The 17554-nt window shown below is 35.5% G+C and overlaps 1 protein-coding gene across 1 annotated transcript in view; it reads left to right on the top strand.

Moving 5' to 3' along the window:
• Nucleotides 1–17554, top strand: part of LOC122809305 (tyrosine-protein phosphatase non-receptor type 18-like) — a 1521908-nt gene that overhangs the window by 798393 nt on the left and 705961 nt on the right. The window contains exon 11 of the mRNA XM_044080695.1: nt 5306–5401. Within this exon, the coding sequence (XP_043936630.1) occupies nt 5306–5401 (96 nt within the window). The remainder of the gene's footprint in view (nt 1–5305; nt 5402–17554) is intronic.

The following is a 17554-nucleotide window of genomic DNA, read 5'->3' on the forward strand; positions in this document are numbered from 1 at the left end:
AGAAATTCTTGTGATATAACAGAAAAAAATGGAATATATTACTATGTGACTAAATGGATAATGGATACAGTACTATCACAAAAATGTAGAGTAACATAAGAATGGAAGGAAAGACATAAAACACCACAATGGAAGCATCAAATGTAGAAAACTACTTAAAGCAATTAAGACAAGAAGTGTGACTGTTAGAATAAACTAGAAAAGGAAATAGATCATCAAAAATACTTAGATAGATGTGGTAAAAGCAACACACAGTATCAAAACAGACCAAACTTATCATATACTATCGCCAATAATAAAGTAAAAACATCAGCACAGGCAGAACAACTTAGAAGGTATGCAGATAAATATAAAGCAAAAATAAAAGAATAAGCAATTCTTTGATGACTAAAACAATGTTAGAGAAAATTGGGAAACAAAGCAAAAGGAATGGAAACACCACCAAAAAAAAAAAAAAAGAAAAGAAAGAAGAAATAGGCACACTTTGAAGAGATATTTATGAAGACCCCATTGAACTTAACAAAGATGCTGAATGGATAGAAGAATTAAAATAAACAGTAAGGAGTTCTAATGCAGAGTATATGAAATGGGATGAGGTAATGGCCGGAGAAAGAGTCAAAAATAAGAAAAGCTCCTAAATGTAAAACCACACCCCAGACACAGAACTTAACTTCTAGATAAAGGGAATTAACATCTTTACACAGTGATTCAGCCTTGAGTAAGAATTACTTTTATGTGCATCCTGAACAGACAGCAACCTGGTTAAAAACTGTAAAAGCAATATTCCTTCAGAGTGAATCTGCAAGCCATCCTAAGAACCATAGAGCAATAACTTGCCTTCCGACAATATACACACTATATACTAGAACTGATGCAGACAGAATTTATAGGTATTTAGGAAAAAAACATTTGTGGCAATAGAACAAAAGGGTAACCAAGGATTAGTTGTTGCTTAATAATACCATAATAGAGAGTTAAAAAGAAAAATAATTTAAGTAAGTCAGGGACAGATTATTTGACAGCATCCCACATTCATGGATAAAAGAATGCTTACAGATGTATAAGCTGTACACTACATTGACCAATTGCACTACAGCAACCATGAAACAGTGGCAAACCATTTTACAGATGAGCCACGACAAAGGGCAAATTATTATCCTAGTGATAAAAATTCAAAAGGGATATCCTAACATGACTCTCTATCATCGCTGTTTTTTCTTACCCTTACCTGTTAAGCTGTTTGCTTAACAGGTTAGGCTATGGTTACAATTTGGCTCCCAAAAAACAACCCTGTTTAAAGATTTCCCTCTACTTTTTGTAGATGACGTAAAGCAGTTATAGTTTAACAGATAAGGAATTGAAAACACAACTTCAAGTGGTTAAAACTTTCTCAGGTGATATAAGAATGAAATTTGGCCTTAATAAATGTGCAAAAGCAACACTCAAAGGAGGAAAGCTGCAGCACCAAGAAAAGTTCAACCTGGGATAGGAATGTGATGTAAAGGAACTTGAGCAGAAGGAAGTGTATAAATATAGAATACATGAAAGCTCAACAATAAAACATGAACAATGCATATAAAGCACAGTAAAGAATATTCTGAAGAGTAACATTGATATTGAAAACTGCTTTGACATCTAGGAATAAAGTCCAAGCTATAAATCAATTTAGTCTGCTCTTACAGTTTTGGGGTGACTAGTCCCAAACATTATTGGAGCTATTGCACACAAAAATAAAAAAATAAAAAACAGTGTAATCCAAGATTATATATTCCGCACTCTGAAGGAGGCATAGGCTTCCTTGAAATCAATTGCATCTATAGATCTGCAGTTGGGGACTTCATACATATCTGCTAATGTCAGCAGATCTAAACATAGTGAAAGTTTTAAAATATGAGGAGAAAAAGTCTAAGATGACGTCTTTGCTTAGCTTAGTAGAAGCATTTCAATGTCAAGCAGGAATAGAAGTCAAACCAGAAGTAGATAAAAATCAGACAGCAAATGAATGTGCTAAAAAACAAAAGAGAAAATATATGAAGGGTCAGATTATAGGGAAAACAATAAATATAGTGAGAACAACCACATGCTGATGAAAATTTGACTCAAGAATGTTTAATGAGAGGTAAATTGAAACCAAAAAATGACAGAATAATGGCAGTGCAGGATAATAGACTAGACCCATGATAGTTTAGAATATCCATCGAAAAGGTACATTTTATAAAAAAAAGAACTGGAAACAGGCACACACCTTGTTGGTGGCTAATGATATATTCATAGCGGAGAGCCTATACTAAACAGCACAATAATTTGGCAAAACTTGTTACATTGTGGATTGTGCAAGCACTACAAAATAGAAGTAGCTGAGAAACATCAGAATCTTGAGCCACAAAGTTTTATAGAGAATGCTGAAACATACGCCACATAGGATTAGATATTGCTAACAGTTAAAAAATATACATGCGAGAAAACGAGATGTAGTACTCCATGAAAAAAGACAAAAGATGCATTAATCATTGAAATTTCAAAACCCGGTGTTTACAGTGTCTTACATACAGAGAAAGAGAGAGAGAGAAGTCATAAAATATCAGGACGTGAGGCAGATATGAGAGCAAGATAGAAGAAAGCTACCCAAACAGTTTGAATAGGAGGAGGCTGAACAGGTCTAATCAAAAATAATTTACAGTCATACTTAGATATGCTACCAATACATGGAGCTCTGTATGAATTACAGGAGGAGGCAGTTCTGATTACTTTACAGGTGCTGAGAAGAGCACTTCTGACTAACATCAAACACTGAAACAATACAAATTTCGTGAACTCTCATCATACTTTGACTTGGGAATGGAGTCCATTCCTATCATGATATTAGAAACCAAAAGACTTAAAATCTATTAAATGATGTATGTAATTTACAAATAAAAAACATAATTTCTAGAACAACTAGGAAAACATATGATCATCATTTGTGGGTCAATCTGCAAAAATTGTTGAAAAAGTATTAACTTTTATAATAAGTGCATTTTATTCATTCCTTACTTATCTGTGATGTATGATATAAACAGAAAATAATAGTTTATTTCTAATGATTTCACTGGATGTCTTTATATATACTTCAGTTTTTATAAATTTGTTAATTTATATATATATATATATATATATATATATATATATATATATATATATATATATATGTTACAATTTTAGATTCACTTTTTTTTTATCTCATGATTTTATGTGATTGTATTATGTTACAATTAAAATCAATAAAAATTGTTTTGAAAAAAAAAGAAACCAAAAGACTTGGAGAAATTAAACCGATGGCTACATAACAACAAGTGAAGATCATTGCCGATTTTTACTAGCTACTGTATGACAGATGTTATAATGCAAGGCCAGTACTGGATAACTCTTTTCCCATGACGTTCATTTGCACTAAGCACATGGGTGTTATTTCTATTTGGCAGTGTAGTGTAGTAGAGATTCTTACTGCTCCATCATGGGACATGTATGCTGGTAGGGCAATATTGAGTGCATGCTCATTCTATCATAATACTCATTGTAATATGCACAGTGTGAACACCTGTAGATGAGCAGGTGCAGTTGTGATTTGTACTGTTACCTGGATGGCAAGCTTTATATTGCAAGGGCAATTCTTAATGCTTTTCCCAAGAATTCTAAGTGTGCTATACACATGTCTATTTGCTGTTCACTATCAAGAGAAATGCGGTACAGATTTATACTGCTATCTGCATCACAGACAGTGTATTACAGGACAGTATATGAGTCCACATTTCTAGACAGACCTCAGAGGTGTGTGTACATGGCCACTATGGTGGCGTAGAGGGATAAAGCCTTGAATACTGCCCAGGTGACCCAGTTTCAATTAGTATTTCAGGTGACTAATGGAGAGGCAGGGAGGAAAGGTGTGCCTGTCTGAACTGGAGGGGATTTGTCAAAGATCTATAAGGGAGACATGGGCCAAAGAGAGGAGATGCCAACATATGTAGTCAGTAAGTATGAGAGACTGGAAAGAGAATGAATAGGGCATATAAGGAAAAAAATGGACATATATAAAAATGACTTAGCTCCCAGGATGCCCTTGGGATTCATGACTGGCCCCAACAATAGTGCGGTAAGTCCAGGGGTGTAGATGATTAGTTGGTAGACTTGTGGGTCACTGGTGATCTATGCTGGTACAGTGTTGTTAAGGAGACCAAAAAAAAAAATATATGCACAATTGCTTATACTGGCTCCTGTGTGGTAGGCATTGTATTACAAAGGTAGTTGTGGAATCACTGTTTTCTCATGAGGTTTATTCTAGTGCTCACATTGCTGTAATTTGTGCATAGTACAGTTAAAAGGTACTAAAGCATATCCCAGTAGTTTGAAGGCTGGTGACAAGGTTCAGTTACATGTAAGCTGCACTCTGGTAGCTCTGTTGCCATTGATAGCAATATCACTGCACAAAACTACATCAATTTCTTATGAAGCAGGGCTGCATCTTTTTTTTTTTTAATTTAAACTGCAATATTGATGGCTTACTGCGTATCATAAAACAAGGCATCATGAAGCTATGTTATGGCATTCAATAATAATGTTTTATAGCTAAACTATTTAAACACACAACAGCAGGATATACAAAGTTGTGTGTTTCATAGGACAAAGTGTGATAACGTTGCTTAGAAATCATTCAAAACAAAAAGGAGCAGCTTATATGACCTGCTGAAAAAAAAAGGCAGATTCTCAAAGATAGGCTGAAGTATGTGAACATTTCTGCTTGAACTCTTTGGTAAGAATACAGTTAGATTTTTGGGAATTATGAATGTCAATTTTTTTTAATTAAGTCCCTTATGTACAACATTAGATAATTAATTTTGTGTAAGAATAATGAAATAGAATTTGCTACTGTTAATGCAGAAGGAAAGAAGTAATGAAGAATGTATGTGTGTGTGTGTGTGTGTGTGTGTGTGTGTGTGTGTGTGTGTGTGTGTGTGTGTGTGTGTGTGTGTGTGTGTGTGTGTGTGTGTGTGTGTGTGGGGCATGCATGGTGACAGATTGCAGTGTATGTGTTACGAATACACTATAATTATTAATTTATCAGTGCACATTTCTCTAATGGCATCTGGTTGCTGTATATTTTTTCCTTATGAGAATAATTAAGTGAATGGGGTGTTAAAGTATTGTGTTGTGTAAGCTGCTTACCTTTCTCATTAATATCTTCCCTGGCAAAAACTAGCATTTCTAAAAACAGTAGACAGAATTGTAGGCAACTAATAGTTACTTGTTGTTTTCTGTATTACACTAACAGGAACAATACGCATTTGTGTACAACACTGTGGCTGAGATGTTCCGAAGACAGTTACACCAATTAAGTCATGATCATGATTATGAAAATGTAACAAAGGTAAACAAGATGGCAAGTAAAACTCAATCCACAACTGCTCGTGTATGGGAAAGTATTAGCTTTAAGTGTTATATAATGAAAATGTATGTTTTTAATTTTATTTAATTTAATGTAACACTTTAGAATTATAAATTAAAGATGATGCAGACAAAGCAGTGAATACACACACACACACACACACACACACACACACACACACACAACATGTATGTTTAAGTATTATATATGTATTGAGCAAGACTTTACTAATGTGTACTAATCCTAACCTTCCCCCTGCCCTGTCCTCCAGCCCTATTCCTTACTTTACAAAAAACCCACTTCTTAATACCACCACTAAACAAGACATGCAAACACACACACACACACAAACAGCACTACACACACCAAATCCATGCCATTTCCTAGCCCTTACTGTAACCCTTATTCTGTAACACTCATGCATATATATATATATATATATATACACACACACACACACACACACACACACACACACCCACCCACACACACCTACCCCTAATGTCAAAACTTCTGTTAAATCCAAAAATGTTGGCATTAAAACAAAATTATGTTTAATATATCCTAAAGATGTCTTTACCTAACCTTTACTTTGCTTCTTACCCACAAATGCACACACACACACTCACTTTTTCTTCTTCTTTCGGCTTTTCCCAGCTAGGGGTCACCACAGCGGATCACATGTCCCCTCATGATTGGCAGTGAAGTTTTACAGTGTCAAGTTGCCAGCCCGGCACCCAACCTTCCACAGAAGTCACACACATGCACGCACTCATGCCTAGGGCCAATTTAGAGTGTCCAATCCACTTACAGCATGTCTTTGGGATGTGGGAGGAAACTAGAGCACCTGGAGGAAACCCACGCGACCACAGGGAGGACATGCAGACTCCGCACAGAAGGCACCCCAGGCAAGGATCGAACTGGAGAGCCTCTTGCTGTGAAGTGACAATGCTAACTGCTGCACCACCGTGGCTGTCCAAATGCACACACACTCACACCTTTCATAAAACCCCACTTATCTCTTTCAACAAAACAGCCATTTTGAACAACAGACCTCCACTAAATAGAACATTTGCACAAAAAAATTCTCAGTAAAATGTGCATTTATTTGATCAATGATTCAGGATCCATATATATATATATATATATATATATATATATATATATATATATATATATATATATATATATATATATATATATATATATATATATATAGTACAACAAAAACTGGATTGCGCAAATTCAATTTGAGTGACACTTAAAGCGTGAATATCACATATTTCAAAACTGTTAAATAAAAAATTACCAGACAAAATCTGTCACTTACTGTTTTATGCAGGGGAACAAACCCACCTGCACCCCCTACACCCCCGCTACTTAAATATACCAACTCCGAGATCGCACTCCAGTGAAGTAAAGGGAAGGATTCCCTACGGCGATCTCCATTCATTCTTGCGATATTTGTGATATTCGCACTTTAGGTGTCGCTCAAACTGGATTCACGCTATTCAGTTTTCATTGTACTAATATAGACACATATATGTATATATATATATATATATATATATATATATATGTGTGTGTGTGTGTTTGTGTGTGTGTGTGTGTGTGGGGTCTATGTTGAGTAACCGAAAGACCACTTACCTGAATTCCATTTGAATGAGACGACTTCAACGAAAGCTGAATATTCCAAAACCACAAAGCACCAAACATTTGTCACTGGGAAACAAACCACTTGGCCACCAGAGTAAACAAATACAATGCACAAAAATTAAACCCACCCAAGTGGGGGGAGGGTTGCCCCCACACTCCCCTAACTAAATATACCAATTCCAAGATCGTACTACCCGGGGGAAAAGGGCAAAGTTCACCCTAGTGGCCAAGTGGTTCGTTTCCCTGTGAAAGAAGTTTGGTGCTTCATGGTTTCAGAATTTTCAGCTTTCATTAAAGTCTTCTCATCCAAATGGAATTCGGGTAAGTGGTCTTTTGGTTAATGAAGGTAGACCCATATATGTATGTGTCTATATGTTTGTGTTTATATATGAAACAACATATTTATACTATATTTTACTTTTTCTGCTATCTTCTTCCCTTTTTCAAAAATCAAAACACAGCAGCTATCCTGATGATATAAGACCCAAGTTCAGAGCTTTGTTTGCAAGAACTATCAGGGATGACACTTCCAGCCTTAAGACTGCTTGGCACAAAAAAAACTTCTTCGCCCTCTTATTCAGCCTATCTTCTCCCATACTGACAACTTTTCAAATTCTTTTAAAGTTGATTAAAGCTCAGTGATGACATAATGATAAGGATTAATGCAAATTAAAAAAAACTACTTCATATCTCTGAAGTTATTTGCTTATAGATTATTTTTCTTTGAAATTCAGAAAGGGGCCTTCTGCATCCTTTGCCTTCTGTTTTCTCAGAAAAGTATAAGATTTTAAGTTTTCTAAGCCTATAACTCACCATAGCACCATTGTTATGTCCTCATGCTCTGAACACAACATAAGATCTGTAAAGTTGAACAGCACAACTTGGGTTGGAGGCTAAATGTTTTAGACCCCACCTTAGATGCTGATTTTTCACTACATGAAATAATCACACATAACAACAGCATCTGTGGGCCTATGTATGATAAAAAAATTATCTCTTGGCAATGGCCTCAGTGTTTAGAAGTATAGATATTTACAGCAGCCAAAAATCTCTTCCTCAACTTTTGGGACACTAAGCCTTTTTTCCCACAGATGACAGCTGAATGGGTTTTTCTGTTTTTTTTTTTTTTTTTTTCTTGCTAAGTCCCAGCTACTGGTCTCAGAGTTGTTGGTGCAGTCATCAGTGCAGCCAAAATACATTATCTGGTACCAGTCTTAATACACCCTAACCAGGCATCTGTTCTCCTGGAGTCAGTCTATCTAATGATGGTAATTCCAGCATGTTGGTATTAATCATTTTATTAACAACAAATGCATCCTGTCTAGCTTTACTGTTAAGACTTTGACACATAAACTTCTTTGATTTATTCTCATTAATCCTTTTAACATTATATTAAGTTGTATATTTTGCAGTTTTACTTTGATGCCAAAGCTTTGCATAGCACTAGAAATAATGCAAGAGTAATTGTAACCAGCATGAGTTGTTACATACTACAAAAGCTCTAATTCCCAAATAGTCTTTGGTGCCCTGTAAGCTGGAAATTTGCCTTCCCAGACATATCATTCAAGTTTGTATGGGGAAAATCCTGTAAATTCAGCCTGTTCTAGACTGTGGCAGTAAGTCTCTGATGCCTCAGTTTTGCTGACTGGATTCTTAAGGGTCACAGTCTTTACAAGCTGATTTTTTTCTTCTGTTGAACATTCCAGAAGATAGAGTATCTGTATGAATAACTGGTCTTGCATATCCAAAGTAACAACTACTCCCAACACCATTTTTTGGAAACCACCAGTAGGCTTTCTTGCCACAAATAATGCACATTTTATTACACAGTCTAGTAGATGAAGTGGCCATTTTATTACACAGTCCAATAGATGAAGTGGCCATTACAGCTCATTAGTGACCGGTCTAATTTGGTGGGAGTAGGGCTAATAAAAGTCAACAATACCTTGAGTACAGATTATCCAATTGAGATGATACTCAGTATATTCTGAGATATTACTCAATTTCCTGTGTTAGGGATATTTGTTTTCAATAATGACAAAGATTTCCATCAGTTGACAATAAGGGTTTACAGTCAAGTTCACTTTGCTGTAGGTTTTGTTAAGAGACACCTCACACTGGCTTGTATCAACAAAGTTAAGTTTCTGGTTGCTGGATAAAGGTAACACCCCCCCCCCCGGAGATAAAGATATAAGAAATAAATAGTCTGTCCTTGTTGTCTTTCTGGTGTTGGTATCTCTAATTCACAAGCCTTTGGGTATTTTGATGCACTGTATAGGATGGCTGTCATGGGTATTTTGTTACATTGTACAGGATGGCTGTCATGGGTATTTTGTTACATTGTATAGGATGGCTGTCATGGGTGTTTTGTTACATTGTATAGGATGGCTGCCATGGGAATTTTGATACTGTATAGGATGGCTGTCGTGGGTATTTTGATACATTGCATAGAATGGCTGTCATGGGTGTTTTGTTACATTGTATAGGATGGCTGTCGTGGGTATTTTGATACTGTATAGGATGGCTGTCATGGGTATTTTGTTACATTGTATAGGATGGCTGTCATGGGTGTTTTGTTACATTGTATAGGATGGCTGTCATGGGTATTTTGTTACATTGTATAGGATGGCTGTCATAAGTATTTTGATACATTGCATTGGATGGCTGTCATGGGTATTTTGATACATTGTACTGAATGAGTGTCATGGGTATTTTGATGCATTATATAGGATGGCTGTCATGGGTATTTTGATACTGTATAGGATGGCTGTCATGGGTATTTTGTAGGGTTTCAAGCTTGTAAAAAGGTGTGCAAAGCAGTGAAGTGAAATAAATCAGGAGCAATATAACACAGAAAAAAAGCGCACTTCACAATGTTGAACCATTTAATCATTTGTAGGGTTGCCACTTTTTAAGTGGGCCAAAGTTGGGCATGGGGGTGTGGCCAATATGACACTTTCCACACCCTCTGCCATGACATCACCACATGAGTGATGAAGGAGATGCAGTTATAGGTGCAACAGTGTGAAGTTATTACAGCATCCTTTAGTCTCACAAACCATTTGCATAATTTATCCACCTTTAACATTGAAATGAAGTATTACTGCAAAAGGCCACACATTACTCAGTTGTAACAGTAAGTAAACTGTATAGAAAATCAAAACTCATATTGAACAGACAATTGTATTTACTTAAAAAAGCAAAAAAAAAACCTCTTAAATTCTACATATTACACTAACCATGACTATTCTGGTAGAATAAACCTATAACACTAATTTACCTAGCACAATGATGCAGTAAAGAACAACTGCCTAACAGCAGCACTGCCATATTCACAATATACTCAAAGCAGTACATTTTAAACTTATTAAAGTCAGCATAAAAATAAAATACATACATTTCCACTTATAAAAGCCAGCTGTGCACTTTGTTTAATTATGAATATGTCCCCCCAAAAAATAAGTTTTACACACACACACACACACACACACACACACACACACACACATTTCTCTCTTAAAATTATTTCTTGCAAGTCATCACTAAATAACCACTATAACAATATACCTAAAGCAATACATCTTAACTTCTTGAAGACAGCATTAAAAATAAAATTACACACATTTCCACACAAAAATTGCAAACTGTCACAAAAATTTCAGTCTGTAAACACAAAACACCCTAAAACAGCCACAATAACATTAGAAATGTATCAAATGCACTACATTTCTCCGTGAAGATTGCCCCCACCAGAAATTTAAAAAAAACTTCTATACATACATTTTAACCTTTAAAAACTATCACTTCCAAATCATCCCAAGACAACCACAACAATTATAGATTAAATTTTATATATATATATATATATATATATATATATATATATATATATATGTATATACAGATTCACTTCATAACACTGAAAGCTCAAAACACTGAAACTCAAAACACTGAAAACACATATCATACATATACTGAGTTTAAACAACATAAATCATAGCACTTTCCACCAAGTGTAAGTAGGGGAGCAATCTCCCCTGCACCCCCCCACATCCCCTGCTACTTATATATGTTGATATATTTAAGTAGCAGGGGGTGTGGGGGGTGCAGGGGTGCTTGCCGCCCTGCTTAGACTTGGTGGAAAGTGCTATGATTTATGTTGTTTAAACTCAGTATATGTATGATATGTGTTTTCAGTGTTTTGTGTTTTCAGTGTTTTAAAGTTTCAGTGTTTTGGTCTTCTATATTATGAATTTTTCTCATTTTCAGTGTTTTGAGTTTTCAGTGTTATGAAGTGAATCCATATATATATATATATATATATATATATATATACATATATATATATATATATATATATATATATATATATATATATGTATGTGTATATATATATATATATATATATATATATATATATATATATGTATGTATGTGTGTGTATGTATATATATATATATATATATATATAAGCTCTGCTTCAGAGGCTCAACGTTTCCAAACTAGAAATGCCCGAGACCATAAGTTTTAAGATTGCCGTACAGGGTGGAACGGGATATTTACTGTTTTCTTCACTGCAGTGCAGTGTTGGAGTTGGTATATTTAATTAGCAGGGGGTGTAGCTGGTACCTGCAAAAATGTAAAAAAAAAAAAAATTTGTTTTGATTTTATTTTTATTTCGTTTTTGAACTTTCAAAATGTTGATCTTCTGGTATCAGCTGTTTGAATTTGGAAGTTTTGAAACTTGAAGCTTTAGAAGTAGAGCCATATACTTATATATTCGTATAGCATGTACACACATACACACACACACACACACACGTACATACTTTTTGTACCTTTAAAAAATACTTTCAATTCTCAAATTAATACTGTGCAGTGCACCCATTTACTCTAAATATTAAATAGTTAGAAATTAAAATAAAACACAATATTCCTATTTTTTAAAAAGCTAGAGCCATGAAATACTATTTCTACTTACCACTACAATCACAGACTTTGTTGCGACTGGCTGGCTGCTGTAGTGGCTAACTGGTTGGCTGGTTGGATGGCTGCTAGAATGGCTGGCTGCCTAGTTGAATGGATGGCTAGATAGCTGGCCGAATGGATGGCTAGATGGCTGAATGGCTAAATGAATGGATGGCTGGCTGAATGAATGGAAGGGCAGATGGCTGAGTGGATGGCTAGATGGATGGCTGGATGGCTGAAGGAATGGATGGCTAAATGGCTGGTTGAATGGATGAATGGCTGAATGGATACCTAGATGGCTGGCTGAATGAATGGATGGCTAGATGCATGACTGGATAGTTGAATGTCTGGATGGCTTTGTGGTTTGCTGTCTGGCTCAGTTAATAGAAAAAAAAAAGACTAATCTCAGTCTTAACTTTGTTAGCAGTTGTAGAAGAGCTAACAACAAACTGCTCTACAACCGCCATCTTTGTAGGGCTCTTCCTGCCCCAGTCTCCACCCCCTTCATGAGCTGCAGCAAATTGCTGCATGATTTAAAATACCCAGACCTAACAGCAGGTCCAGGTTGGTGATGTAAGCAAATTGCCATGGAAAAAACAAAAGTATTTGCAGCTTTTCCATGCTAATTCAGCATGATTGAAACACAGCAGTTTCACACTAGTAGTACACCCAGTAGTGAAAGTTTATATTAGAAAGTCATAATGCTAATAAATACTCTTTATAATAGCAAACTGCAAAAAAAATTTTGTATCCAAGTATAAATAAAAAATGCCATTTCTAGTATCCTGGCAGCTGCTGCCACTGCCCTAACGCAGTGTGGGAGAGCTGATGTTACAAGAGTTAATTTAGTGCTGAAATATGCTACAGGTCTGAAAACATTATTTCTACATGCGTTAATAAGCCTAACACTGCTGTGTTATATTCACAACAGTACAAGAAAATATTTCTTTCAATAATAAAACACAAGTGCACAGGGGGTCAAGGAGGAGGGTTTTCAGATGAATGAATGTGTTTTCATGTTTTTCCCTCACTGTAGTGGTGCTAGAATGTCTCTCGCAAAAAAAATAACTACCTCTGCAAAATTAAGCATTCATTGTCTACAGTGACCTGTTAATCTATGAAAAACAGAGAGCTGCTTCAAGGTTATAGTGCATGATCCAGGCTGAATAGCAGAAAACTGAAATCTTTGAAAGGAGAATGTGACCTGATTTTACAGAGATGAGATGTTCTATGTATTGAACTCAAGGCTTTCAAAACTGTGATTTATTTTTGTCCTTTTGTAAGTAAAAGCAAACACATACTGTTAGTGTGAGCTGGAATAAAGAAAAGACAAAAATGGAAATGCCAGTAACAGAAAAAGGAATAACTACTGAATTTATAACTCTAGTTCTTAAACACCCCTGCATTTTTTGGTTTCTTACCAGTTAGTATGGGTGTGTTACATAGACTTTTGTTTTTGCCTGTGGTTCCTTGATGAAATGGTGGTAAGATTACATGCTTATTTCTTTTCTCAGCTTCTGCTTAGAGGAGATACTGAATAATATATCACTGGCAGTGACTTAAGGTTTTAAAATTACTTTTATAGATTCTGCAACTTTGATATAGCCTACCTCATTGTCATGACAAGTCCACACCTATATATGATGGAATGAAGGAATGAGTCGCCATTGAACTTGTCAGGTGGCTGTTCAATTTCTAGGGTATCAAACAGTGTCTTTAGCTATATCACATACAAATATATGCATACAAATATGTATGTCATGGGCAATAATGCCACTCTAGCCTGCCAATATACCAAAACAGTTATTCCCATTAATAAGTGACCAGGTTGTTCTCAAAAATATCTAAACTAGTGATTGCTTTAATGTAATTAGGTAGCTTGTTCCATGCATCAGCTAGTCTGTCCAATTGGTGCACTTCTCATTCCTATAGAATTTTAAAATTTTTAATTTCTCCAAGTCTTTGGGGTTTCTAATACCATGATGGGAATGGACCCCATTCCTAAGTCAAAGCATGATTAAAGTTCATGAAATTAGTATTGTTTCAATCTTTGATGCCAGCCAGTAGTGCTCTTCATGGCATCTGCAATGTGCCCAGTAATGACTCCTTCTGCAGTTTGTATGGAGTTACATATATTGGTAACATATCCAAATATGATTGTGAATTCTTTTTTTATAAGACCATTGCTCCTACTACTATTTGAATTGTCTGGGTATCTTTCTTCCACATTGCTCTCATTTCTGCCTGCAACTCCTGATATTTTATGACTTTGTGTGTCTCTATACTCAGGACACTGTAGTCACTGGGTGTGGCAATTTCAATGATCTTTTCTTTTCATGGACCACTATATCTGGTTTTCTAGTATCTATCTTTTAGACTGTTGATAATGGGTGATCCCATGTGATATAAACTTCATCATTTTCTATGATGCGTTGTGGCTCATGTTTTCACTGTTTTTCACCCACTTTGATACCATAAAGTTTGCACAATCCCCAGTGCAACGGTCTTGCCACATTATTATGTCGTTCAATATACAGTCCTTCTGCCATTATTGTGTCGCAACCAGCAACAAGGTGAATGACTGTTTCCAATTTGGTTTTACAAAACCTACATTTGTCTGTTTCTCCGACATGTTCAATGGACTTTGTAAACCAGTGTGTACGTAGCCCACTATCTTGAGCTGTCAGTATTAACCTTTCATTTCATGGTTTGAATTCACCTCTCCTTAACCATTCCTGCATTCATTCCTGATCAACATGAGGTTCTTCCAGTAGTTTTCTATACCTGCAACTATATTTATGTTTTTTCCCCCATTTCTTGCCTTCTCATCTGATCCTTCACCTTATATTCTTTCTTTTGTTTTTTAGCACATTCAGTTGCTGCCTCTTTTTTATCCACTTCTGGTTTGATTTCCATTCCTGCTTGATGCCGATATGCTTTTGCTAAATTAAGCAGAGAAGTCATCTTAGATTTATTCTCCTCATGTTTCAAAACTTTCACTATGTTTGGGTCTTGTGAGGTCAGCAGATATGTGTGCAGTCCAGTGATTGCAGATCTATGCATGTAATCAATTTCAAGGAGGCCCATCCCTCCTTCGGAACAGGGAATATATAATCTTGGTATACACTGATTTTTATAAATATTTTTGTGAGCATGAAGCATCATTTTTGTTTTAATATCTAATCTATCCAATACTTTTTGGGGCCAGTCAATCACTCCAAAACTGTAAATTAGGATAGGAAGAGCAAATTGAGTTATAGCTTGGATCTTGTTCCTAGATGTCAGTGCTGTTCTCAGGATTAATTTAAATATTCTAAAGTATTCCTTACTGAGTTTTATTTGCATTTGTTCATGTTTTATTGCTGATTCTTCATCATATCACAAGTATTTATATACTCCCTTTTGCTCAAGTTCTTTCATGTCACATTCTTGTCCCAAACTTATGTTTTCCAGGTGCTGCAGTTTTCCTGTTTTAAAGGTTGCTTTTGCACATTTATCAAGACTAAATGACATTCTAATATCATCTGAAAACGTTTTGACAACCTGCAGCTGTGCTTTCATTTCCTCATCTGATGAGCTATACAGTTTTAAATCATCAACAAAGAGAAGATGAGAAGTAATTAGACTTTGTTGTTTTCTAGGAGCCAAATTATAGCCATGGCCTAAGCTGTTAAGTAAACAGCTTAATGGATTAATGGCAAGGCAGAATAGCAATGGTGACAGAGTTACCCTGGAATATCCCCCATTGAATTTTAACCCTGGGATAATAATCTGTCCTTTATCATGGCTTAATTGCAAAGTGGTCTGCCATTGTTTCATGGTTACTGTAATGTAGTCAATCAGTATAGGATGTATCTTATACATTTTAAGCACTCTTTTATCCATGAATGTGGGATACTATCAAATGTTTTTTTGTAGTCAATCCATACCATACTAGGATTCTTACCCTTTTTACAGTTCTCCACTATAACTTTATTTAACAGCAAATGATCCTTTGTTCCACGTGACTTTCTTTTATTGCCCTTTTGTTCTTCTGCCATAATTGAGTTTTCTTCTAAATGACTATAAATTTTGCTGGTGTCACCTCCCATGTATAGTTTATACGTCATCGAAAGGCAAGTTATTGATGTATAATTTTTAGAGTAGCTTGCAGGTTAAGTAAGAGCATTGTTTTGTCTGTTGTTTGCCAGTGTGGTGTCTGTTTGGGGTGGGCATATAAGTAGTTCTTACTCATGGCTAAATCCTCATGCAAAGATGTTAATATTTTTAACCAAAGGTTAGGTACTGCATCTGGGATTGGGGGTTTCCAGTTAGAGGCTTTTCTTAACTTTGTTTCAGTCTCTCTGGCTGTTATTTCATCCCATTTCATATCCTGTACCTTTAAACTTCTTATTCTTTCTTTTACTTCTTCTATCCATTTAGCATCTTTATTACGTTCTACAGGATCTTCATAGATACTTCTCTAAAATGTATCTACTTCCTCTTTTTTTGATGGCCTTTCAGTTCCTTTTACCTTATTTCCCAATTCTCTATAAAACTTTTTTGGGTCATCAATAAATTGCCTATTTTGTACTTTCCCTTATATTTATCTGTGTATCCTCTACATTTTTCCGCCTGTGCTGAAATTTTTAGTTTGTTATTTGCGATAGTGCATGGTAGATCCTGCTCTGTTCTAATATTTTGCATTGCTTTTATCACGTCTATCTTTCTTAGTATTTTTGTTGATCTATTCCCTCTTCTATAATCTTCTAACAGTGACACTTCTTGTCTTAACTGCTTTATAGTTTTCTATATTTGATATTTCCATGATGGTATTCAATTTCTCCCCTTCCTTTCCCTCACTACCCTGTGTTCTTGTGGTAGAACTTTATCGGTTATTAGTTTAGCTGCACAGTAATATATTTTGTTTACTTCTGTTATATTACATGGATCCCTATGGACAGTCAGTCCTAATTACTGTGTTCATTTGTTTTATCAGACTTCTGACTTTTTGGGTTTTATTGACCTTCTGCAGTCTATTTCTCTCATTAATCTTACTATATATATTCATGTCCATTAAATCAAGCAACTTTTCTCTTAACTGATTTTCTTCCATACTGAGGGCACATCCCTTGTATTCCGTTTCCTGCGGACATTCTATAGAAAGTTCTATAACATCTTCCTGTGGCACATTCTCTTTAATTTCATCCTGTCATCTGTGTTCTGTCCTGTGGGAACTCACTGGCCTATCACTCCTCAACATTGACTGCATCAGAGTTTCCACAGTTTCCTGTTCCTTTTAAGCTCTTCCTGCATAGGCTGTCAGATGATTCTTTACTACTTTTTGATAACTACCTCTTGGAATGTTTGGGGTTGTCTCTCGGTGTCCTATATACCTGAATAAGATCTTCTCTTAAATATCTATTTGAGTCACTACAGAAGTTCAGATATTTTACTGTTTCATAATAACTTACATTTTCACATCCATGGGTGCCCTTGGTATAGTTCTGCTGTACTTAATCCAGTTTCCTC

The sequence above is a fragment of the Protopterus annectens genome, chromosome 8.part0 (genome assembly GCF_019279795.1).
Source record: "Protopterus annectens isolate FY-2018-M chromosome 8.part0, PAN1.0, whole genome shotgun sequence".
Lineage (NCBI taxonomy): Eukaryota > Metazoa > Chordata > Ceratodontiformes > Protopteridae > Protopterus > Protopterus annectens.